Source organism: Hydra vulgaris, chromosome 13 (assembly GCF_038396675.1).
Source record: "Hydra vulgaris chromosome 13, alternate assembly HydraT2T_AEP".
Taxonomy (NCBI): Eukaryota; Metazoa; Cnidaria; class Hydrozoa; order Anthoathecata; family Hydridae; genus Hydra; species Hydra vulgaris.
This window is the reverse complement of record NC_088932.1, coordinates 16,942,673-16,970,653: the sequence shown is the minus strand read 5'-3', so window position 1 is coordinate 16,970,653 and position 27,981 is coordinate 16,942,673. Positions and strand designations below refer to the sequence as shown.

Here is a 27,981-nt window from a genome sequence, read left to right as displayed (position 1 = left end):
GAGGTTATGGAGAGATGTGTTTCGATGCGTCGTGTTACCTTTTTATTACACTTTTTATGCTATGGAACAGAGCGGCATTTTAGATATTGAAAATCCAATTCACATGTTCACACTGCATATAGTTTATTTAGAAAGAATAAATCTTTCCTTGAAAGAGTTTAAACTTATGTACAACGACCATCGTTTATCTACAGAAGAAAATTGGACTCCCAATCAAATATGGACTATGGGAATGATAAATATTGACAATCCTATGTCAAGAGATGAAACTGAAAATGATATAAATGATTTTAATATCTATGGAGTAGATGTTGACGGCCCTTTATCTCACGATTTAAACAATGTTGTTGTTAACTCAGTTAGTATTCCGAATAGAATTGATATTGAAGCATTCGTCAGAAATTCAATAGATATGTCTAAAGAATCCACTGAAATGGCAATCGACATTTACATAGAAGCCTTAGCACTTGTGGTGGAAAAATTTGAATCTTATTTATAATTTCAGATGAATTTAACTTCTTGTTCTATTTTATTTTGAATTAGCTGCTTGTTAATGTGTACAGAATAGTTTCTACTGAATAGAATCCTTTGTATCTATACTCTCGAGTCCAGAATACAAGTGGGGTGGGAATAAACGGCACAGTGGAAATGGGGGGGGGGGTTGTTTATTAAGGACTCGAGAGTACTATATTTTTTTACTTCCATGTAATTCGTTTTGAGCCTATATTCAAATCAAGCAATATATTCATTTGCCACTAAATGGAAATTATCCATAATAGGGTAACTTTTCAAATTTTTGCATTCGTTCTAGACGGTCTCTTAATATTTTTAGAGGGTAAACCAGAGACTTGGAAAAAAAAAGATTAGCGTTTCTCTCAAATATTATATATTACTTGGTAAGACTTCATATATGAACATGTAAAAATATCATCAAACATATTGCAAAATCATATTGTTCCAAAAAAGTTATTAGTAAATGCCATGTCATAAACATCAAAAAGGTCGTTATTAGCTGGAAGCTTGCATAACAGCGAGCCACGCGGCAAAACTAAACAATTAGAGCAAGTATGTGCAGTTGGTATATACATATATGCTTCATGCGTCTTCTGATCCTATAAATGAACAAAAATAAAAATATTATTATAACTTGCAACACTTAAGAATGTCTAGTTTTATTATTTTTATTTAAAAAAACAATTTTTTATGAAAATAACCTTCAAATATTTTTTGAAAAATTACATCATAAATCCAAGCATGGAGTTTTTTTACACACATTTTTGCATATTTATTAAAAAAATTTAAAGATCTTGCAAATTATTCTTGTTTTGTCCCACTTTGCACCTAAGTTATCCTAGGTACAATAGCTGGTGGCCAAATAAAAATTGGCCACAATTGGTCTACAATTAAATTGGATACAATTAAAAAAAAGCTCACTGTACCTATGGCCAATTTTTTTCAAACCACTCTATATGGCGGAACTTTTTTATTTAAGTTAATATACTTATATCAATAGAAAGTAATTGGTATATACATTTGATCATATCAGTTTTACAATTTTTAGACAAGTGCGGAGCATTAAACTTTGACGTTGAAAATACGTGGCCCTACGTACACGAACTTCCCCTACACTTTAAAAATTCCAGGGCTTTTCCAGGATTTTTGAGAAAAAAAAAGAAAAATCCCAGGACTTTCTGGGATACTAGTCCCGGACATTGCAGGACTGTGGGAACACTGTTATGGTAGAGAATATAAACATTTTAAAACAAAATATATATTGTGAAACAAAGTCATGCAGAAACATGCAGGGCCAAAGTTGCCCTTTTTTACGTTTTTTAATTTTGCAAGTTTTGTATTATGAAGAAATCTAAAAACCATAAACTATGAAGAACCATCCAAACCACTTCATAGTGACACTTAAAAACCATTATAGAAAAGTTAAAGCAACATTTTTACAATTAAATGCCCTTCCTGATGTTAACATGAATCAGGTTGTACTAGATTACATATTACCAGTAGCTGGATAACATGACTTGACAGACTATAAAAATAATATTTTAATAATATACATCTTTCAAATTATAATTTAGTTTCCGATAACAAACTAAATTTGAATGAAATAAATTATTCCGATATTTATTTTGAGTATGAGCAAAATCTTTCAGTTAAATACTACTATTTTATTAAATATAATAGATCTTTTACTTTTTCATCAGCTTCAATAGTAGGAATAAATTCAACAGACGGTTGCAATGCAAACCCAAGTAGAGGCTCTTCTGAAGCTCCAGTGACGAAAGAAAGAATATTTGCCAATGAAACACACTCTCTTCTACCACTGGCAACCTAAATAATATATTATATGTAACATCTAAAACATCACAGTGATCACTGTTTTACATTTAAAAAAAACATACCTCTCTGACATATTTCACAAACATAGAATAAATCTCTTTTTCTTTAACTAAAGCTGTCGACCCTTCTGATGAAAATTTTGGCTTCAATAATTTTAAAAGCATTTTTGCTGTGAATTGTACTTTTAAAGGTCTTAATAATTCAAGTAATTGTGGAAACTCTTTGAAAAACCTTATCAAATTAAACTTGTTTAAACCTTTTTGTATATTAGATATACAAATATCTGCTGTATTTTCGGTGATCTTAATAATGATGCTGTCTGGTAAATATGTTGGTAGCTGCCCTCCTTGAAAGAGTGCAATACCAATTAACAAACCTACAAAGTAATATTCCTCAGCAAAGAGTTCTCTCAAACCACTATCAAATAATCTCTCTTTAATCATTCTATTGCATTCTCGTATCCACTCTCTCCTTGGACCACCATAATCCTTAGCTAGTTCTCCCATAAAGTCAACTTCAAATGTAATTAAAAAATTTTAAACGGATTCTAATTCAGCAAATGTTGACATTAAAATATTTTGTCGATCGATACAAATAAAGTTTGTCTCAGAATCTTTATCCGTGTTTTCATCAATGTTTTCTATATCTTGAACTCTGCCCTTGATCATTGTTTTTTGAAGAAACCTTAAAATTTCTATTGGATCCTGAAGATTATTTTCTTTAATTTCCTTAATTTTTTGGTTTTCAAAATCAATTTCAATATATATATTTTTATCAACTGAACCTTTTTGCTACAAATGAAGCTGATGTAAGTTCTTTTATTTCCTGTATATCATTTTCATTAACATCTTCTTGATCTATTAGTTGTGAACTTTTTGATACAAATGAAGCTGATGGAATTTCAATAACTTCCGTTGGAATGATAATTTGATGATCATTGCATCGTTCTTTTAGCTGTAAATATAAAAGCCCTTGTCCAGCTAGTTTTTTTACAACATCATATGAGTAATCAATATTTGAGCATTTATTTAATTTTGATATTTTTTTTCGTGATACTTTAACAAAATCGAATTCATCTAAACCCAGCAAAGGAAATTTTTCATGCAACGACTCCTATATTTTCTCTCTTATTATTTGTTCACTATCGAATTCATTGATAATCAAAATTCCATTTGCACAGAATCCCATTTTAGGAATTGTTCTTCATCATTTTCTGTAGATGAAATTAGTGCAAATTCTAATGTTTTTGTCATTTTCTTTGATTTATTTTGATTGCCTATGTGGTTGCCTATATTGCTACTGTATGGTGCTGACGACCTTAATCTATCGTTTCTATTAAGGCGCCTAAAAATACCCGATGAACCACTTTCATTGAGCATTCCTCTAGCTCTTTGTAATGTGGAGGTTATTGTGAGTTCCGATTGTGGCCTGCTGATATTTGTGCTTTGATTTGTGCGAAGAAGAATAGAAGCTTCCTCTAACAAAGATGCAACTTTGCTATAACTATCCATATCGGTATAAGTATAACTGCTTTTTATAATTACACGCTTTTTCTATAAATAATATTATTAAAGTATTTTTAAATGTTGACAATGTTTTGTTCAACCAAAAGCCGAGTGGCCGCGTTCTCCCCAGGAATATTGAATATATATTTGAAAAAGATTGAATATATTTGAAAAAGATTGAATATATTTGAAAAAGATTGAATATATTTGAAAAAGATTGAATATATATTTGAAAAAGATTGAATATATTTGAAAAAGATTGAATGTATTTGAAAAAGATTGAATATATATTTGAAAAAGATTGAATATATTTGAAAAAGATTGAATATATATTTAAAAAATATTGCGTATATTTTTCAATTTGAATATTGCTACAATCCGGCAGGCATAAGTGTGACTATCAAAAAAAAGTAGAGCAAGTGGTGCGACTTGCAAAATAAGTACCGAAAGTGGCGTAACTTGCAAAATAAGTACCGCGAATGAATTTCAAAAAAAATACAGAAAGTGGTATGATTTGCAAAAAAGTACAACAAGTTGTGTGACTCGCAATTTTATTGATTGACGGCTCGTGCTTACGTTCTCGCTGTGTCTATAGTTAAAAATTATTATTATTTAGTTTTATTGATGGAATTAAGAATTTTATTCATTTCCTAATAGCTAAAACAAAAATTAATAATTGGTTTAACTCAAAATATTTAATTTAAAAATATTGTCAATAGGTTGGGAGGAGGGATTTAAACGCTCTTTTCACAGAAAGAATGGATGCTCTGATGCATTTTCTATTGTGATAAAATCTATTTTTATATTAATATGTTTTATTTTATATAAAATCAATTAAATCTTTTTCTAAATTGCATGTAAAACTTTAATTCAGTTTTAAGGTTGGAGGGGCAGGGTGGCACACACCTTGTATCACTGAATCAATGTGTGTATCGCTTGTAGTAGTAAATAAAGTTTATGTATTTGATAATAAACGTATTTTTTTACTGAAGAAAAAAATTTTTATACAAAAGAATTTTTCATTTCAGGATTTGAAATGAAAAATTTTTTTGTACAAAAATAACTACTTCTAAAAAATAATATAAAAATCAGCCATTTTACCAAAAAAAAATCAACTATTTTATTAAAAAAAAACAACAACAACACGTACGTTGTACCTTTGACCGATGTGTGTTGTTCTTTTGACTAAAATGTCATTACTAAAAGATCATGCAATGTTTGGACCTTTTTAATGTATTAGTTTGTTATATATTATAAAAAAACTTCTGGCCTCCCTAATTTCAATAAAAAAAAAAATCTAGCTATTTTGTAAGCAATGCTAATTGTTTAAAAATATAACAACAGAAAAATTAATCCTTAAAACATTGCAAAAACTTGTGTACGGAAGTTACGATACTCACTCATTATTATTTATAAATATTAATAATTTTTCAAATAAAATCAGTTATTATAGCTATTTTGATGTAGTCACCTATTTTCTTTAGTTAGATGCTACTTGCATCGGATGATTATGGTCAAGGTCCAAAACTTTAAATGCGATTTAATTGTACGAAATATGTTTTCTAATATATATAGTTACTTTTATGATTTTAGATGAGAAAAGAGAAATATATTTCTATAACTCATTTTAGTTGGTGGTCTAAATTCATTTACGTATGACCATAATACTATTTTAGAGGAAATATTTTAATGGTGACAAAAAAACAAGGAATAACAGCACACAAAAATATAATAATAAATAAGAGTTTAAAATATAAATTATTACAAGAGATCAGATCAACAGTAAACATAAGATACTGACGTTTAGGTGAACCATACGTGTTGGTGAAAGTTTCATAATATAATCTTCAACTTCCACATCATAATTATTGTCATCGTCTCGTATAAATTTTATTACCAAAGTCTCCTGATATAATATCAAGTAAATTTACTCAAAAATCAATTTCATGATATTAACACTTCGTAGACTGAATAAAAATAATCTGGTTATCTTTTTTTTTTCTTTGTCTTAAAGACTTTTGCATTGTTGGTTATTAGATTTTGAATCTAGAAGTTTTTAATTTAATTTTACTTTAATTTCAATTGTATTAGTTAAAACACGCGATTTTCTATTACTCCATTTTGTAGTAGTTATTTTTCTTAACTTGGCTTTGGGGTGAGATCGTATTTCAGGTGAAACAATAATATATATTAATAATAAACTCACAGGAGCCATTTCCCCTAAAACATTAGACAATGTTGATGGCAAACTTGCAGCTAATAATCAGTAAAAGTATTTTCAGTCTTACTCTCTATTTGTACTTTGCCAGGTACATTTTTTGTTGTTGCGTGGACTGTGGTAATTCCTATTTCATCACAGTTCTAAATGTTTTGTAGTTCAAAATTATTTTTTATTATTTCATTTATTTAACACCCAATGTAATTTACAAGGTAAAAAAGAAAAATAAGAAAGTTATTTCTCGTGATTTTCACTTTTTCTTCCAGAATTTGTTTAAAAATTTCTCTTTGCTCTTTCGCATTCCAGCACTCTATTGCATGTTTCAAAGTTTGTTCAACTTCGGAGGGAATTTCACTTTTAGAAAGTGCTATTTTTATCTTCTTTTTATTTTGAATTAAGTTTTGAAAATTTAGCATCCGAAAACGGCATAGGTCCTGAATATCGCCAACAAACGAATGTTTATATAAGGGGTGTTTCAGTTGTGAAAAGATAATGTCTGAAGTTGTTTTATTATTAAGAAGCCGAAGAAACAAGTTTAATTTATTTTGTTGAATACTTTTTGAAATTTCCTGGATTTTAAATGGCGAATTTGTATAGTTCTTACTGTGTTTTGAAACATTTAAAAGCAATTTTAGTGCACTCCTTCCAATTACATCTAGCTTTTTCATCAAATCAGAATTATTTTCACATATCTCCATACCATAAGTTATGGTAGGGACTGCCAATAATTTATATATATAAGAAATAGAACTTGGGTGGGCAAACCGGATTCCAGATTGAATAAGAGTTTGAACAACAGCTCTAAAGTTTGAAATTTTTTCATCAACATTTGTATAATGGAGTGAAGCAAAAGTTGAATGTTTAGTATCCCATGTGAATCCCAGATGTCTAAGTTTATTCTGAAGATTTATTTTATTACTAGATATCGTTATCGTATTGGTTTGTATTTGTGCTTTACCTGAAATTAAGAATTCAGTTTTTTCGGCATTTATTTTAATACAATTTAAATTACTGTAAATATTGCATGTTTTTATCAGCTTTTTGAGACCAGAGAGGGTAGAGCTTAAAAGTATGATATCATCCGCATATGCCACCACACCAGTGAAGTTACCATATATCGATGTGCCAACAATACCTTGATTTGTAATAGTTTCAAGAAGACTTTAATTGTAAATATTATATAGGTGAGGTGAAAGAATCGCTCCTTGTCTTAATCCTTGCTTTAGAAGAAAGGAGTTTGATTTACAACCTTGATATGAGACTGTTGCACTACTATTGTTATATAACGAAGAGATAGTGTTAACTATACAGAGTGGTAATTTTTTATCGAAATATAATTTATCAAATAGGATATTTCAGTTGCAGCTATCAAAAGCTTTTTCTACATCTAAAGAGCATTGGTATACAGGTGAATTTTTGCTATTGTAATTTTTAATTGTTTTGCTAATTAGAAATTCAGCATGTAGCGTTGAACAGTTAGCATTGAATCCAAATTGTAGGGGGTGAGTATCTCTAATATCCGGACATATAATGAGGATTAGGTATTCTAGAACCTTTGTAAAAATTGATATAATGCTAATACCGCGATAATTGTTCGGGCTATCTAAAGATTTTTTATACGAATTAACAGACGTCGACATTGATAATGGTGTCCATCCATAATTAATGGAATAATTAAAAAATTTGATGAGCCATTTTGTTAAAGTATCACAATTTGCGTATTTCAAATGTTCTGCTGAGATACCGAAAGAGACAGGAGATTTTTTAAATTTTAGGTTCGAAATAGCCCTAATTATATTTTCTTCAGCTATTATAACATCATCATGTTTTGTACACGGGGGAATTCTCCGATGATTTCCATTACGATGTGTTATTTTTGAAGTATTCAGTACTTTTTCGAAGTGGTTTGCAAATTCTGAAGTAATGGATTCTTTGTCTTTTCTATTATTTATGGTAAATAATCTAGAATTTATGTCTTTGTTTAAACATCTAAAAGCATTCCAAAAGTTTTTTGGTCTAATACTTTTTAACTTTTCAATTTTAGTATACTGTGCGCAAATTTTATTATTTTGAGCCAACTTGACGGCTTTGCGAAAGCTTTTACGAGCCATTAAGTAACGATTGAAAGTTACGGAGTTTAAATCTTTTAAAAAACCAGAATCCCTCCATTTGTTAAAATGAATTGAAAGAATAGTTTTAGAACGACTTAATTCAGGTGTCCACGAAGATTTTGAATACAAACATTGCTTTTTACTTTTTAAAGTTTCCTTAAAAGCTATTTGAGCGCTGCCAGCAATTATTTTATAGATTTGAATAAGGTCGTATTCATAATTATCAGTAAAATTAAGATAGTTAAAGCAATTGGTTAAATGATCATTAAATGAATTTATAAAGTTAGAATCGTTCCAAGCGTAGCTAGGAATATTAGTATCTTCTTCTATTGTGGTTTGTATTTAGTGTGCTTACCTTCAACTTCAACTGATATTGAAAGTGGTAAATGATCGCTTTAGTTATTTGAGCACTCAGGATGAACAATGCATTTTAGACTTAGGAAATTTGTATATTTTGGTATGGCGACGTGATCAATATATGACGAATTCGGTAGCGTCTGGTGCCGATATGTATAATTAGGGCCAGAACCTTTAGTTACATCTACTAGTTTTAATTGATTTGTTTTTAAAAATTCAGATAAGTGGACAGAATAACTGATTCTTTTGGAATTCGATCTTTCAAATAAGTCATATATTTGGTGTGGAAAAGATTGGAAATCACCGGCTATAATTATATTACCGTTACCTTCGTAACTATTAATTAAACCTTTGACGATATCTAGTTGACTTTTGTATTCTTCCAATGATGAGAGGCTGTTCCGCGATGAGGAGAGGTATATTCCAATAACTATAATATTAAGTTCATTTTTTTCGAAATTTATTGCTAAAATATGGTCATCCTCGTAAAGTACTCTAATATTTTGGAATTGATTTCTTCGTATAAAGAACGCATTTCCGCCAAATGGTCGACCTTTTACATGTTTATTAGACTGATGGAAATAAATGGAGTGTGTTTTATTAAATAAATCTCTTATTATGGAGTATTCAAGTTTAGATATCCAATGTTCACATAAAAACGTTATATCATTAGATTGTATAAGTGACTTTGCAAATTCAATGTTTGACTTAAGTCCCTGACAGTTAAAAGTACATATATCGAAAGTTGTTGAAGGCTTGTTTTTTCCTCTTATGCTGCTTGGATCCATTTTCAATTAAAATTTTTATCCTGGCTCCCGTTGGGTACCAGATTTTGTTCACTGTTTTTGAAAAAGCGTTTTGTCCTAAAAGGTTTTACAATTATATTATTGTGCCATACCTCAGGGTTGAATATCTTTATTTTTTCCGAACTGTTTATTGTAACTCGAAACAATCTATTATACTCGTTTATTTTGTTTACGGCAACTAACAATGGCGTAATGTCTATTTCACTTATCATATAATTTTTAAGATCTTCTTTAGTAACTTGATTGCATATGCCTCCCACAAAGACATCAAATTTACGTACAATTTTTTCGCCTGCAATGCTTTTATGATCAGTAATTTTAGTTCCAAAGATAGGCTCGACCTTACGGTACTTTTTTTCAAAAGATAAATTTTGGTGGCGTGCAACAGGCCGCACAGGTTTATTATTCTTACCAATTAAAATAAAGTTGTCATCTTTATTCCGTTCAATACTCATTTTCAGTTTTTTGTCATTTATTACGTCAGAAATTTTCTCTGAAGTTCTTGCGGTTGATTGCGTTTGAGCCACAACGTTGGCAAATGTTTTTGAAAAATGTTGTTTTTGTGTATTTTTAATTTCAATATTATTTGGATATAAGGAATCGCAATTAATCGAATTTGAAACAATAGATTTGATTGTTGGTTTGCCGCAAGATTGCTGAAAGCTATCTTTCGTAAAATTTGCGGTGACTTCAGAATTTTTATTTTCATTTTGCGTGTCGTAGTTAAAATGTTTATCTTCACATTGTGCATAATAATCATATTATTATAATAAATTGTTTTTGTGTATTTTTAATTTCAATATTATTTGGATATAAGGAATCGCAATTAATCGAATTTGAAACAATAGATTTGATTGTTGGTTTGCCGCAAGATTGCTGAAAGCTACCTTTCGTAAAATTTGCGGTGACTTCAGAATTTTTATTTTCATTTTGCGTGTCGTAGTTAAAATGTTTATCTTCAAATTGTGCATAATAATCATATTATTATAATAAAATGTTGTTTTTGTGTATTTTTAATTTCAATATTATTTGGATATTGCTGAAAGCTACCTTTCGTAGATTTCAAGATTGCTGAAAGCTACCTTTCGTAAAATTTGCGGTGACTTCAGAATTTTTATTTTCATTTTGCGTGTCGTAGTTAAAATGTTTATCTTCACATTGTGCATAATAATCATATTTTACGTTTTGGGTATTTTCGTTTGATACTTTAAGGTTTTTAATAAGTTTGCTTTGATGAGTTAATTTTTCTCGCATCAGACTTAGCTCCAATTTTATTTCTTTGTTTTCTTTTAGAATCGAGTTTGTCATAGTAATTAATTCTTTAACTGACGAGATTAAAAACTTGTCACTAATATTTTCAACATTTTTGGTCGAGATTACGGCCTTAACTATATCTTTATGAAGTTGCTTTTCGCATATTGTGATCGAAAATAAATAAATATCCTCCAAACATAGTGATGTTTTATATCTTTTGCGAAGATTCTTTTCAGCTGGGTTTTCGGAGTCTAACGTTATATTTATATCACAGAATTGTTCTGTGCCAAACATATCCAAGATTTCAGTAAATAGGCGTTCGCGAAGATTTCGAATCAAGCTATCTGAAACTGTTTTCAAACTTGGAACAATTAAATCCTTCGGGTGAGAGCATATTTCATCTAAGTCTTTCAGATAGTTATCTTCAAACGTATTTGATAACGTATTTATCAAACGTATTTGATAAAATGATAACATTCTAAAAAATTTTTCTAATTTTTATATACAATTCTTTCGGCTTCTTTTTTGAATGAAAAATATCTTCTAAGACTTGTAGGCTGTACTTTAGTTAGATCTCACTCTTCTCTTAGTCACTCTATTTTATCTTTTTTTTATAATAAAGCTAGAACTTTGAAATTTTTTGCATCAATTAGTTTGACTCAACTTCTTTCCATCCATATTTAGGAAGTGCTATGTTTAATATAGCTTCTTTTTATATTATTCATGTTTTAAGACCACTATTGATAAAAATGTTTGCCGCAGGACATGGTTTTTCAAAAGCAGTTTTTGAAGGTAAGATTTCCTCAGTACCAAAACACATTTTTTTAATATTAAAAAAAGAATAAGGAATCTAATGGAATGGGTAACCCTTTTAACATTTATACATTATTTCTAAGTTCTCAGCATTTAAAAATTTTAGGTCAGTTTATTAAAATTTTTATTTTATTCTAAATTTTTTATTTTTTTTATTTTGTTGGGGTGCCGTTTACACCAAGTTTTCTATACTTAAGGACAAAATATTTTGTCAAAAAATCATCGGCTTTTCCAGCACAAAAATGCAATAACCTTGGATCCAATTAATTTCTAAATAGAAAGACCCCTTATTTTTAAGTCGTTTTAAGCTCTATACTATTATGTTAATCTTACACATTTTTTTAGGAATTGCCAATACTCATATGCAAATGATATGATCTGCTTGAATGTAAGCTTATAATGCATAATTAATACATAAACTGCCAAGTGGGTTAACAAAATTAATTCTACTGCTGCTGAGAATATTTTATTGGTTGCGTATGTGAATATAAATATACGCGACTTTTGAATTTTTTAAACAACTTCAACTGACATATGAAAGTTGATTTTTTAATGTTACAATTTCTTGCAGCTTCACTTAAACTCATTTTTTGTTCAAGCACAAAATTTACTGCATAAAGCATATCCGTTTCGGAAATCTTCTTGTGAAAAACAACAATCTTGATCTTTGGCATGCAAGAGCAATAAACAACAACCTTGATCCTTTGCATTTTAAAACTAAAAATTATTACAGAAATGATTAAGTATTTTTATGCTTTTAAGTTCCTCTCTCTCTCTCTCTCTCTCTCTCTCTCTCTCTCTCTCTCTCTCTCTCTCTCTCTCTATATATATATATATATATATATATATATATATATATATATATATATATATATATATATTTATATATATATACATATATATATATATATATATATATATATATATATATATATATATATATATATATATATATATATATATATATATATAATAATACTATTTTCATAGTGTACAAAAGTTTTGCCACCCATCTTGCTTTGTGCAAAGTTCCAGGGTGCTTCATGCTAAACTTCTGAGGTTCAGATCCTTTCGTAGCTAATAACAGGCTGAGATCAATAAGTTCTTGGTAATCCTCTCGAGTGAAATCTAACGCTAGGAAATCACGGAAGCAATTTGTTAAGCTTTCTTGTTCCTTTTCAGTTGCTCTAGGAAGTTCAGGATAGTAAAAGTTTGCTTTATTAACTGGTGAAAGTTGTAAGTAGTGGCTCTTGAATCTGCAACAATTTATAATCATTATCACTAATTAAAGCAAGTCTATTTATTTAATTAAAAAAATCTTTTTTTTCAATGATGTTATTGCATAAGGCTTACCCTTTAAAAAGTTGAATGTTTGGACCAGATGAAGCCTCTATATTTAATGAATCCCAACAGTCGCTAAGCATGACTTCTCCTACATGCCTGCGGCATGCAAACCACAACAAGGTGCGGTCTAGTTCTTTCTGCAGGCAGACACATTCCACAGTATGCTGTCCTGTGATGTAAAGAGTGAATTAATTAATTCTTTAATAAAACTGTACCTAATAGCCTTACAATTAGTCCATTTCTAAAATCTCCACTGTATTTGCAATCCTAGAGTTTGTGCAAAAATGATTTGTTGATTAGAAATTTAATAAGTTATTAATAATTCACAAAATTTAATAAAAAAATGCTATGTTAAAATCCTAACCTGTTTTCAAGGGTGTTGTGTCGAAGACCATGCCTATGATGTTTTTGTCATATTTCCAATCTACAAGCAGATTTTTTGTTGCAACAGAGACAACGTTACCATGTTTCAGATCAGCTTTTGTGGTTGAACTTGGAAGGGCTGGTACACCAAGAAGTTTAGTTCCATTTACTCCATATACTAAAACAGGTAGACGATAATCGTTGTATTTGTAGTCCTGGAAAGCCATTAGTTTTCCATCCCAATGTACCACCATTTTTGGAGATGATTCCATTTGTCTTTTATTTGTTGGCTGATATGGGGCAGTACTGATGTTCGATATTGATGGGTTGAACAGGAACTTAGATTTATTTTTGAAGCAACACTTCTGCAGACAGATATCATCAAATGTACGAATGAATTCATCTTAATATTACTTATGTTATTCCTCACACTCCGGGTAATAATATTTGAATTCACCAGATTTAATTTGTCTTTTGTGTCGCCATTCAGTTTCAGAGCAGGCCGAGCTGGGTCCAGCTGTCCCCCCATTCGATTCATCACAAGAACTACTGGTTAACTCAAAATCATCAGTTTCCTTGAACATTATTGAATGGTCTCTTTTGAGAAAAGCTTTATCGTAGGTTCTTTTCTGCTTTTTCTGAACAACTTTTGAATGGGCTTTGTCAATTCCTGAATAAGATGCTTTCCTATCAGTTATCATGCTTCGCATGAAAGCAATGTCGGCATCGATGGATTCTTTTTCTTTGTTATTTTATATCGTTTTTGAACTTCCATATCTTGGAGAACAGATTTCTTATTAAATTTTATGGTAGCATTTAATGTTGACATATATTTCTTGATTCCTGCGTTCTTCAAATGTGTTCAATTTTCATTGTATATCATTAACTTCATAAATTCATTATATTCTTCTTTAATTACTTTACCAATGTTGTTTCTTCCACTTATTGGAGCGATATTTGACTTCGAATAATGCTTCAGGACATTATCAATTGTAAGCAAAAATGCATCATTAGTTCAATTCCTTAAGGTTTGCAAGCAGGCAAAGAATTACTAGCATTTTTTTGTTTTTTTGTTTAAATTTTAAGGGTTTCAAGTCTATGTGATATTAAGAGCTTATATCGTAAGTTGTTACTTGTATGTAAATATTTTGTTACAACACCATGGTCCTATGTTGCCCAGAATGGAACTTCAAAAGTTGCCGTAATTGAAACGATGTCATCTCATAACACGCTACTTGACGTCCGAATTATCAGAAAATTTCATTAGTCCGACTGTATAATATTTTTTAAAGCGAATTTCTTTTATAGACATAGTATTATTGTTAGACATTTGTTGCTTTTTTGGAATTGGTATTTAGTCTTGCTTTAAAGTATGAAATGATTTTTCACAAAATTTTTTTCATAGTCTAAAGTCTAGTCATAGTCTAAGGATATAAAGTTGATTGTAAACATCGTATACTTTAATTAACAAATCATTTTATCTTTTAGTAAAGAATAAAATGTAAAAGTTTTACAAAAGTTATACATTTCTATTTAACGGATAAACTTGTAAGACAACATAAAGTCTATACCCAGCATAAGTTTTTTACTGTATATAGAAGTTAATATATAAAGTTGCAAACTTTATATAGTTTATATAGATTTTGATTTATATAGTTAATGATTAACTAAACAAAAATGATGAAAAATAATGATTATATAATGAGTATATAATTAACTTAATCATATATGAATAACAAATAAATATATGAAAAAATAAGCCTGTAATAAGATTATAAAACTCTCCTTATGTATCTTCATAGTAATTTGCTTTTATTTTAGATGCAAACACAACGAAAATATGGAAAATGGAAAGTAGAAAACTTGAAAAAGGCTGTTGAAGCAATAGAACAAGGAGATATCAGCTTAAATGAAGCCGCTTATGAATTTTGTATTCCAAAAGCAACTTTGTCAAGGCATATAAATGAAAAAAACAAAGTTGCTGTTGCAAATGTGAAATTTAATGGTCGACTTACCACCTTACCTAATGAAATTGAAACAGAACTAGCTGATCACTGTTTATTATTAGAATCGATGTACTTTGGATTAATGATTGATGATCTTCGTCGTCTAGCATTTGATATTGCGGAAGCTAACAACATCACACATAATTTTAACAAACAAACACGAATGGCAGGAAAAAAGTGGTATTATGCATTTATGCAAAGGCACCCACAACTGTCGCTTCGTGGGCCTGAATCAACATCAATTGCACGTGCACAAGGTTTTAATAAAGAGCGAGTGTAATCTTTCTTAAATTTACTTTCAAAGTTATACATGGAAGAAAAGTTAACTCCAGACAGACTTTATAATATGGATGAAACTAGTTTATCAACAGTACAAGATGGTCAGATAAAAATTATTAGTGCAAGGGGCAAAAAACGAGTTGGAATTATGACTAGTAGTGAACGAGGAAATTCAGTAACAGCTGTAGTTTGTGTATCTGCAGCAGGATTTTATGTTCCACCAATGTTAATATATAAACGCAAAAGAATGAAGCCAGAAATAACAAATGGTGCACCTCCAGGAACTGTATTTAGTACTCAAGAGAAAGGATGGATGTCAAATGAAGGTTTTTTAGATTGGCTCAATCATTTCATTAAAGTTGTTAAACCTTTAAAACAATCAAAAGTTTTGTTGATACTTGATGGTCATGTTACACATTCAAAAAATTTGGCAGCGATATATCTAGCACGAAATGCTGGAGTGCGTATGGTATCACTACCTCCCCATACTACACACAGACTGCAACCATTAGACGTTGCGTTCTTTGGACCACTTGGTACATACTATGATGAAGCTATGCGAAAATGGATGCGGTCACATATATCACAACCAGTAACAACTTGGCAAGTTGCAGAATTATTTGGTGACGCATATAGTCAGGCAGCATCATTGAGAATTGCTATGGAAGGATTTCAGGCTAGTGGGTTGTGGCCTTTGGACATAAATGTATTCACTGATTCTGATTTTACAGCCTCTTCATTTACTGATGTTGGTCCTTCAAACAATCTTCAGTCATCTGAAAGTATAGATGGGATGACAAAACTATCTACAGATAAATCAAGTGAAAAAAAATTAAAATGTCATGTTTCAGTTTCAACTTTGTCTCTTTTGCCAGTGGTTTCACTTGAAGTAAAAAACAAAAAAAGAAGATCACGAACAACTCAGGCGGCTGATCTTACAAGCTCCCCATAAAGACGTGCTCTAGAAATTACACCAAGAAATCAAAAGCACACACTAAATCAAATAGCTTCCAAACAAATTAAAAAATCTACAAAAAAAAAGCTCACACTAAATCCAATAACTGCCAAACTATTGTAAAAACCACAGGAAAGCAAAGTAGCACTTGACTCAATCACCATGGACCAAATGAAATTGAGCACATCAAATAAAATCACCATCGCCACCACAGCACACCACATATCACCACTACCATCCCAAGTGCAGAAACTGCAAGAAAAAAAGACTTATGAATTGCGAGAAAAGGATTAAATATTTGTTGTAATTTTTATTTGTTATTATATCTTTTAAATATCTTTTATTAAAAAGCTAATCAATTAATTTTTCCTTTGAGCCATAAGTTTTATAGCTGTAATTTATTCAAATATTAGAACTGTTCTAATTAAAGAATATATGTGTTCCATTCAAGGAGACCAGTTGCCTTTATTGGAACAAAACGGTGCCTTAAAAAATCAAAGTTTATATCCAATAAGGGTGCGATCAATAGAGTCGAATCATTAATAAAAGCATAGTAGGGTTGTATATCTATATTATTTAATTCATAAATGTTTTCATAGTTAAGCCATCTTTGGTTAATAAATATTTTTTCCTAAAGTGTTCCAATTAAGGCAACTCTCCCCTATATATCAGTTTAAAAACATTTATATAGGTCACAAACAATTATATACGATAATATTTGTCAGTCATCTGTGATACATTTTACTTCTTCACTTGAACTCTTGATTCTTCTTGAATCTTTTATTTTAAATCAAATGAGTCTTGAATTATTATACATAATTCTTGAGCCTGAAAGTTTAAAATACTGTTGTTCTTCATAATATGTAATAATAAAAATATGTACATATATATAGGAATGGTCTTCGACACAACACCCTCGAATACAGGTTAGAGTTTTTACATAGCATTTATTTATTAAATTTTGTGAATTATTAATAACTTATTAAATTTCAAATCAACAAATCATTTTTGCACAAACTCTAGGATTACAAATACAGTGGAGTTTTTAGTAATGGACTAATTGTAAGGTTAGTAGGTACAGTTTTATAAAAGAATTAATTAATTCACTCTTTACATCATAGGACAGCTTACTGTAGCATGTGTCTGCCTGCAGGAGAAGTCATGCTTAGCGACTGTTGGAATTCATTAAATATAGAGGCTTCATCTGGTCCAAACATTCAACTTTTTAAAGGGTAAGCCTTATGCTTTAACAATATCATTGAAAAAAAGTTTTTTTAATTAATTAAATAGACTTGCTTTAATTAGTGATAATGATTATAAATTGTTGCAGATTCAAGAGCCACTACTTACAACTTCCACCAGTTAATAAAGCAAATTTTTACTATCCTGAACTTCCTAGAGCAACTGAAAAGGAACAAGAAGGCTTAACACATTGCTTCCGTGATTTCCTAGCGTTAGATTTCACTCGAGGGGATTACCAAGAACTTATTGATCTCAGCCTGTTATTAGTTACAAAAGGATCCGAACCTCAGAAGTTTAGCATGAAGCACCCTGAAACTTTGCACAAAGCGAGATGGATGGCAAAACTTTTGTACACTATGAAAATAGTATTATTGTCCAGAAAGATAATTGAGCAGTTTCCTAATTCAGAAGTTGCAACGAAAAATCAAATCAAGAAACTAGAACGTTTCTGTGTGTTTGCTGTAAGTGTCTACGTGCAATGGTGGATTAAATACCCACTTGCAGCTGATGCCCCAGTGAACGATTTGATTTTAGTCGAGAAACTAAAACAGTTTGCTACCATGATTCTATAATTGCTGGCAAAGGAATAAAAGCTCTTAGCAGACATAGTTGGTATATGAATAAAGAGCTTGTTCTATTGGCTCTTTTCTCACAAATGGTATCTGACAAAGACAAAGAAAGTATGAGGCTCCGGCTCCTCCAATTTGAAAGTGCTGGAAGGAGCATACAGGTCGTGTTGGAGCATTCTTCGGAAAACCTAACCTTACACCAATTTCAGAAGAGATTAAGTCACTGAGTGATTTGATTGGCTCTGGATCAATGAGGTTTTTCCATATGGTGAATGCTCCCTTTGAGTTTCTTCAAACACCAGCCAATGAATGGACAAAACTGGACGATTTTCTTGAACTGAAGACAATTGTTCAAAGTCTTCAAGTAGTCAATTAATCTGCTAAAAGAGAAGTAAAGCTATGTCATGATTTCTTGGGTGTAACAATAGACAAAGAAAGTTTATAAGATGTACTCTAAGTAGTTAAATGTTCGCGAAAAAAAGTTCCAGATCAGCGGAAACTATCATCTTGTTCTCAAGAGAAGTCACACTTCCTAGCACTGGATGATGATTGATGATTAAATACATAAATGAGGTTTTAATTTTTATAATAAACAATGAACATAGTACACGATATTACATCATTCAATAAAAAATATTGCGTTTTTCCTCCTTTAATTTCTATTTTAGTCTAAAAGATGAAAATTCAATAATATAACGTAATCTTCAATTTGATTGTGCTGGCTCAATTTTTTTTAAATCATAAAAACACATATATTTCCTGCGAATATATGATGAAACACAGTTGCAAAATTTTGAACAGCGATTTTGCAAAAAGTTGGGGCGGCTGGGACGCCCTAATATATATATATATATATATATATATATATATATATATATATATATATATATATATATATATATATATATATATATATATTTATATATTTATATATTTTTTAAATTTGGATGTAATTGCGAAAAAGATGTTGAATTTCATAGACAAATCTGATACATACTTTTGTTGGTATATTAGATGCCTATTTGCAAAACTTGATGAAAATTTGAGCTAATAATAGTTGCACATCAACAGAAATCGGTATTTCCTTCGCCTTTTTTTAGAACAATAAACTTTCAGTTATTTTAACATTTAAATAGATAATAGATATCAGTATATACCATGTGGCAAAAACTCAGATCCTTAAATACGATCATTAAATGATAAGGTTGATTTTGATCTTTAAATAATAAGGTTAGGTTTTTTTATTTTTAAAAATCTGATCCCAAAATTAATTGATTTATTGGTTTCATAGTTAAGATCAATTATTATATTATGCATATAATAAGTTTTAATAAATATTGCATAATAATAATAGTTCAGTTAGACTTTATACTTGTATAAGCTAACTTAATTTAATCCTAGTTATATTCTTTATTTTATATTATATAAATCTTATTTACGACCACGCCCAAGTAGGCAAAAAAACTAAAAAATTGCGTTGGAGATATCATGAATAGAGCGCCGGATAGATTTGGTGGTGGTTATAGAATAAACTTTACAAACTTTAAAGTTTTTCAGTAATTTACAATCAATTATTAGAACAAGTTGTTTTCTAGATATTTTGATTGTAAAAAAGAAAGAAGAGTTATGTGAAAAATTGAAGAATGCAAGACGCAATGGAAGAATGAAGATTGCAATTAGCGAATCAACAAAACTTAAACGTCTTGTCTGTTATTCTATATAATCATAATTACCTTGTGAGGAAACTTATTTAACACAAAATAGTGAAAATGAAATTAAAAAAAACTTTTGGTGAATAAGTAAAATTCATCGAATAAACAAGTTAACTCCTAATTTATAAAAAACTTTGTTTGATGTGGTCTATGACTGAAGAAAATCAAATATGGAATTTTCGACTGCTAGTTGACCTTAAACAAGAAAAGGTTATCGTCTTGTAAATGCTTATTTTACAATTTATCTAATTTAAAAAAAATCCAAAATTGTTAATTACAATTTAATTATATATGTTTGAAAATTTTTTAGATATGTCAACCTTGTGTTTTACTATATTGTTCACAATTTAATGTTCTAATTTTTCAATAGAGTTAAATTAAGTCAATAACTATATTAGTTTGCATAATTTTTTCTTCTGTTTTGAAGTTTAGTTTGTTGTGAATTGAAGGTTGTTTTATTTGTTTACTATTGTTTAAAGGTTTATGCATTAAAAATAACAAATAGATTATTGCCTCAAGTTTTTGCTTATAATTTTTCGCAGATATAATCTCTTTATTATAATGCTGAACTTCATAGTAGTGGTCCTTCTAGTGTGTTTGACATGAAACCCTAAACAGCCATTGCAACCGAGGTAATGGCGAGAAAGAATCGCAGTCAACGATATATTAAATTAACTAGATGTCTAACTTGCGGGATTTTATTAGACAACAAATGAAGCCGCTTTTTTTTTGTTTATAAAAATAGTCAGCCATTTGTAAAAAGGGCAAAAGATGAATCTGAAGTGGGGAATAAAAGTTAAAAATGCAAGTTAAAAGCTCCCAATAAATTAAAGATAATTCAAAAACAAGTTTTAATAATTATAAAATACTTATAAAAGTTTTTTTATGATCCAATGTTTATTAAAAAGTATTTTAGTTAATAAAAATGCTTCAATAGCGGCTGTCGTTTTACTTTTCTATTCAAAACTTAATTCCCTTGTTAATCAAAAAAATTAAGGAATCGCAAATTATTATTTTAGAAGAATTCTTATTTCCGCCTAACACTTTTACATAAATAGTATTTAAATATAAAATATATTTTCTTCATTTAAGAAAAGAAAGGTTAAAAATATTTGTTAACAAATTTAATCCGCCATTTGTAAAAAATGCAAAAAACGGTTTTACTTTCGGGATCGAAGTTAGACATTTAGTTTATATGATATTTCATTTGTCGCCGCATTTTGTTTTATAAGAAAATGTGAACAAAAGTGTATGCAAATATCTTTGAACAAAAGTGTATGCAAATGTATTTTTTATTATATATTGTATATTTATTATGTAATCTTAAATACTATATTATGTGATATCAAGTTTTACCTAAGTTTTACTTACGCAGGTTTTTTTACATTGCGACAACATATGTTGTCAAAAAACTTAATAAAACGGAATTAACCTCAAGATATCAAAATTAAAGATACGTACATATCCTTAACTTTGATCTCTAGCGGTTGATTCCGTTTTATTAAGTTTTTTGTTTCTTAAATAACTTTGAAACTACTGCAGCCTTTTCGGCCGAGCGATTAGCACGTCGACGTCCTGAAGCAGAGCGCCTAAGGTTTAAATCCTTTTGTTGGAACTTTTTTATTTTTATTTTTTTTGATTATTTTAAAATGCAAAATGAAAAACTTTTAAAAAGAGAGCTATAAATTTTTATGTTTTGCATTTTAAATAACAAAATTTTTTTAAAAAAGCAAGCTGATGATTTCATTTTGCAACGTCGCAACCTAAACTTTTTTTTATACCCCGTAAGAGAGTTTAAACGATATGTTTTTATAAAGAAAATAATTAAAAATTTTAAATAAATCATTCTTTCATATTTATTATTTTTAAAAATAACAAAAAGTTTAAATTACCTTACAATAAGCTAATAAAGAAATTTAAATTGTTAAAGCTCTTTTTAGCTATATTCAGCTTTTTAGCTATTTTAGCTATATTCAAGCTTATTCAGCTTTATCTCTTTTTAGCAATAGTTGAATTATCACCTCTCCTCAAGTAAATCACTAAACTTTTGTCTGAATTATCTCATCTTACTCTAATTTATTCATTAAATAAAAAATATTTTACAATGGTATTAAGTGATGTAATAAAAAGTATACAACTATAAATATTAGTTATATAACTAATAGCTTATAGATTTTTTTTGTTAAATAGATTATATTTAATTGAAAAAAATTTATAAATACTTTAATAAGTTTCTAATTTATTACCTGCCCCTAGTACCTGTACCTAGTACCTGTACCTAGTACCTGTACCTAGTACCTGTACCTAGTACCTGTACCTAGTACCTGTACCTAGTACCTGTACCTAGTACCTGTACCTAGTACCTGTACCTAGTACCTGTACCTAGTACCTGTACCTAGTACCTGTACCTAGTACCTGTACCTAGTACATGTACCTAGTAAATCACTCAATGTAAGATGCAATGATAACAGTATTATCATTGCATCTTACATTGAATAATATAATAGTAATAAATAATATTTAATTAGATGGATCTATGGATGTCCCCAATAATATTATATTAAACAATCAAAAAAATTTTTAAATTTTTATTTCATTTGTTAAAAAAGCAATTTATTAATTTCATTACTAATAACATTTTTTAGACGTCCCCAATGTACCCCAATGTATTACACCCTAAGTAAAATCTAAGTCAAAATCTTTTGTTATGCAATAATCGGAAGGTGAAACAAGTTTTAATAATTAATACGTGACAAAATACTTCAATGGACAACCCCAACATTATTTCTTTCTATGATTTATCTATGTATTAAGTTTGATTTTTAATATTTAATTGTTAAATATTTGATTTTATTTATATAAAAAACACTGTCGAACACGTACACTCTGAAATATATAAGGTTTATTGATGATAATTAAAATTTCGTCTAATGTTAGATGTTAAAAATGCACTTGAAAATGACAAAATAAAATTAATCTCTATGAAAAGTATATTAAAAATAATATAATTTCTTAAGATATGAATCTTGTTGACTCTTGTAAAGTATTAAGTTTTTTAAAAAAATCAAGTGTTTGCAACATTTCTGTGTTAGAATTGTTGATTCAAAGTTCAATAAGAGATAGATTTATTAGTTTTTTAGATTGCACAAATGTTGTTATTAGTTAAGGATTATTTTATACTTTGTTAAAAAGTATTTCAATTTTTTCTTTAGATATCATGAATTTCTGAGGGCATTGATATGATGGAGTTGGTGCAATCGATGAACACACTAAAGGTTTGTCCTTTTGTATTTTAAATATGAATGAAAAGCTACTTATGCTCATTGCAACAGTCACATGCTTAATTTAGCTATTTGTGCCTCGTGCAAAGTGCAATATTTTAAGCATTTTTTGACATACATGAAAAAAGTAATTTTTAAACTTTTATCTACCAGACAACAAAAGTTAGAGGAGCACATTGAAAGTACTGATCTGTTGTTTGTTAAAAAAACAGTAAAAAGCTGTTTGCAAAACACGCCGGGTGGAAAAAGTAAATGGTTTGGATACTTTTCAAGAACTTTGTGCTGGTTTTAACAATAGAAACTTCAGAAGTTCACTTTTTTGTGACGCTAATTAGAAGTACTCCATCATATATTTTATTGACTTTTATCGAACAGATTTACTGAACTCCCTTGTTTTACCTTGTGAGCTTGATTTATGGTAGCTTTCTGAATAAATTTAAAAAGGTAAAATTTTCTTTGCTTTAAGGTCTGAAAAATTATATGCAAAGCACCATGGCATAGGACGACCCAAATGGTTTAGCTTTGATGTATATTTGTACAAAGTTCGTTATAGATATAAAAAATAAAACTCACTGATAAGTTTGCTACTAGCAACCGCAATTAAATTGTTTTAACTTTTAAACAAAGTTAAAATAAATATAAAATGTATAAAAAAAACTTTTTTAATTTGAAATATAAAAAAAAAAAATCATATTAAAAAAATGTCAGGTTTTTTGTCACTAGTAAAAAAACCCAGCTACTTTTGTAGCCATGTATTTTTATAAAACATTATTTGACATAAAGCAAGTATTGGATTTCTTTGAAAGTTTAAATTGGGTTTAGATTTATCATTATTTGTGACACTAACAACACCAAATTAGTGTTGTTATTCTTTTTATTAAAATGCTATGCTGTTATTATTATATTGATAAATGCTTTTTTTTTTTGAATAAATTTTTTCGGAATTTATGTATTCATTAGCAAGATTTAATAGAATAAAGATTTTATAATTTACTTTTTCCTAACAAAATGGGACATTAAAATTCTGAACATCTCTTTATTTAATTTTAACCATGAGCGAGATCTCGTCTTGTTCTCGTTTCTCAGGAGAAATGGGACTTCTCGTGAGAAACGAGAAATAGAAAATTTTCGCGAGAAGTAGAACGAGACGTAAATATTATATTATTTTCCAAATTAAAAGTTGTTATAATTTACAAAATACTTAATAATTTGTTTTTTTAATTACTTAATATTTTGACTCCGTGATTTTAATTAGATTTTTAATTAGATTTTATAATTAGATTTATTTAAAAAATCTAATTAAAAAATTTTAATTAGATTTTAAATATTTTTAATTAGATTTTAAATACAAAAACTTTTTGTATAAAATGGTGCACTTCGACTTAACTTCATTAGTTTTACCATTGGAATTTAACTTGACACATATTGTTCATATTGAAAAGAAATATTCTTGCCTCATTTCAACGATCAAAAATGTCACCAAGAAAAAACAAAATCTGGAGATATTTTCAAAAAACAAGTGACGGTGCTGAATGCAAGGCGTGCAAAAAGTCTTTGAAAACAAAAGATGGAAACACAAGCGGAATTCATCGTCACCTCCAAAAAAAACACTGCCAAGATTACGTTGAGTATTCTGAAAAAGCTGACAACTCTCTTCTTCCTCCTCCCAGACAATTCCATTCAAAAACAGTTTGACTCTGCAATGCTAGATTACTTTTACACTGATCTGGCATCCTTTTCAGCAGTCGAAGGAAGAGTTTTCAAGAAATTGTTTGACATTGCAAACCCTAAACCGAGCCTTCATCACAGAACAGCATATTCAAGAAAGCCTTCAATTCGGTCAAGAAAAGTTCAAGCTGGAATGAAGAGCATAATAACGGAGATTACGCCAAATCTAAAAAGTGCTGCATTTGCTTCTGACCTTTGGACTTCTAGAGCTCAGGACAGCTACATCTCTTGGACTTTTCATGCTATTGACGAAAATTGGAGGCTACATTACTGGACACCCCATGTCCAACAGTTCCCAGGCAGACACACAGTTATCTTAATTGAAGGAAAGCTGGATTCTTTCTTAGAAGAACTAAATTTTTCTGCTGATTTGCCAATGTACAAGGCAAGAAACATGAAGCTTGCAGTCAAATTGTCAAAGCGCTTTGAACAATACTTGCGCAACATTCATATTTTGCAATGTGCAGTTCGAGACTCATTTAGAATGACTGCTGGAATGGATGATGCGTTGCAAACATGCAAAGATTTGGCTTCTTTAACTCACTAGTCAACAGTTGCAGCTGAGTTGCTTTAATCAGAAACAGACGCTAAAGGAATCAATTTTAGACAGTTACGCCAATCTGTTGACACAAAATGGAATAGTGAACTGGATTGCATAGCTTCTATTATATCAAATTTTTTTTCATTTATTTATTTCGACCATAAGATTCTGCGCAACTTCATTATTTATATTTATTGTGAGTACTGTTGAAATATGATTTTAATCTAAGAAATCAAATCATGTCATCATCAGATAATAGAGAAGTTAATACTGATACAATTTTTGTTGAAATATGATTTTAGATTAGTAAATTTTTATGAATTGAAATTTGCTTTATTGATCATTAGCCAACAGTTTAGGCAAAAAAAAATTAAACTCAACAACATCAAGAGAACAATAAAAACTTTGTTTTCTGGTACCACCATTAAACGGTTTATTACGATCATGTCATTGCTATTTTGAGTAAATTTTTTTCATGTATTTGTCATGGCAACAATAGTTTATGTTATAATTAAAGTAAAATTAAGATTATAATAATTTCTTGTTTGCTTTTAAATAACATCTCTTGCTTACACTGCTCTCAGAAAAAAAAGAATTTTTCTTTTCAAGGGGCATTTGTAGCCTTTAAAAAGTTTATTACGTTAACTCATAAATTTTATAATTACTCATTTTTTAACAGATATTTTGAATTAGGATGTACTTTAAAAATTCGTAAAATAAAAACCATAAAGTCTTTCAAGATATATAAAGCTCAATTAACAAATAATGAAGATCATTTAAAGAGCTTTTTGTCACTATAAAATACCTGTAATGGTAATACATTATTTTGGACAAAGACTCTTACCATTGCTCCAAATCCATGGTTAATTTTGTCACTTTGGGTTATATTAATTACTTATTAAATCCGTATTACGTAACCAGTTCAGGTAAAGTAAATCAAGCATTGGCTTTAGAAAATATAAAGGCAAACCAAGTAGAGTATGATTTTTTCCTTGTGCAAAATCTCATGATATGTAAGACTAATAACTATACTATTTTTACTATTATTCTGTACCAGTATCATATATCTCAAGTTGCACGGTTCTTTATAGAAGGTGGGATATGTGGTAGAATATTCCACCCAGGTGATTTATTCCGTCTCACTGTGTATTACTCACATTTATATGATTTATGTGAATGAAAAATTTGTAAATGATATTTATATACTATTTTTATAACATAAATATGGAAAAAAACAAAGAATACATGTAGAATTAGTTTTACTTTGATGTTTCATACATTGGGATGGTATAATATGCTACTATAGCAGATTATTCCATCCGCCTGATTTATTCCATCGCACTGCGTACGATAAAAATTTGTAAACGACTTTTAACTGACCATTATCTTTAGACATGGAAACAAAACAAAGTAGAAAGTTTTAAAATTTTAAGTTGTAAAGTTTTACACATTGTAAAGTTGTAAATTTCTACACATTGAGATGGAATAATTCACCACTTAAGTAGATTATTTCATCCGCCTGATTTATACCATCCAATTGCGCATGATAAGCATTTATAAAGACTTTTAAATAACCATTATCTTTACAACATAAACATAGAAACAAAACAAAAAAATTTTATAACATTCGTCTCAAACTGATGTTTTGCACATTGGAATGGAATAATATACTACTATAGCAGATTATTTTATCCGCCTGATTTATTTAATCCCACTGCATAAAAAATGGAACTGTTTTCTAACTATCTTCGGTCATTTCTAACAGCTATAACTTAAAAACGCATTCTCGTTTTGAGTTTTATGCGGTGGAATGGAATAAATTACGCGAATGGAATAAACAACCACAGGACATTGTCAAGTTAAATGTCTTTGATCAAAATGATATCAATTTAAAGAACTACCCTGGTCAAGGATACAGCAACAGAGCTGTGCTAACATTTCTGATGTGTGAAAGCAGTACAAACAATCATACTTAAGAGGAATCCTCAAACACTCTACACGCCATGCAACACTCATAGCTTTAACCTTGTTGGTTTTCACTCCGCTGAATCTTTTGTCGAAGTGAAGAGCTATTTTGATCGGGTTCAGTTACTTTACAACTTTTTTAGTGAAAGCCCTACTCAATGGAAATTCTTGAGCAAGACAACTAGTTTTTCTCTTCATCAAACCTTGCAAACCGTATGGAGTGCGCGCATTAAGGCTATAAAGCCATTGGTTTCGTGACCTATTAAATAAACTAAAATCTCTTAAGAAATGGATTTAATTCTTTAAATTCATTATCATGACGACCTGTTGGTTTAAAGCTCATTAAGCAATAAACTCTCCTTACATGATGAGAAAAAGCTTAAGAAGATGTTAATCAAGGATCTCATCAGACTTAGTTCACCTTGGCCGTAATTCACTAATAAAGCAAGTTTGATTGCCTTTGGTCTTGCAAGTTATTGCTTTCATTTAGACTTGGCTCAAAAGAAGACAAGGAAAAGGAAATACTTTCACAAAGAAGCCAAGAACGAAGTTTATTTTATACGAAAATGAAAAAAAGCAGTTT

At 29.4% G+C, this 27,981-nt stretch overlaps 1 protein-coding gene across 1 annotated transcript; it reads right to left on the bottom strand.

Annotated features, from left to right (window-relative positions):
* Positions 1-1,755: 1,755 nt before the first annotated feature.
* On the bottom strand, positions 1,756-3,132 carry LOC136089335 (uncharacterized). The gene is made up of 2 exons (XM_065815309.1): positions 2,412-3,132; positions 1,756-2,340 (listed from the first exon to the last, which is right to left on the bottom strand). The coding sequence occupies exons 1-2, from the start codon at positions 2,853-2,855 to the stop codon at positions 2,173-2,175; spliced, it is 612 nt and encodes a 203-aa protein (XP_065671381.1). The 5' UTR covers positions 2,856-3,132; the 3' UTR covers positions 1,756-2,172.
* Positions 3,133-27,981: the final 24,849 nt, after the last annotated feature.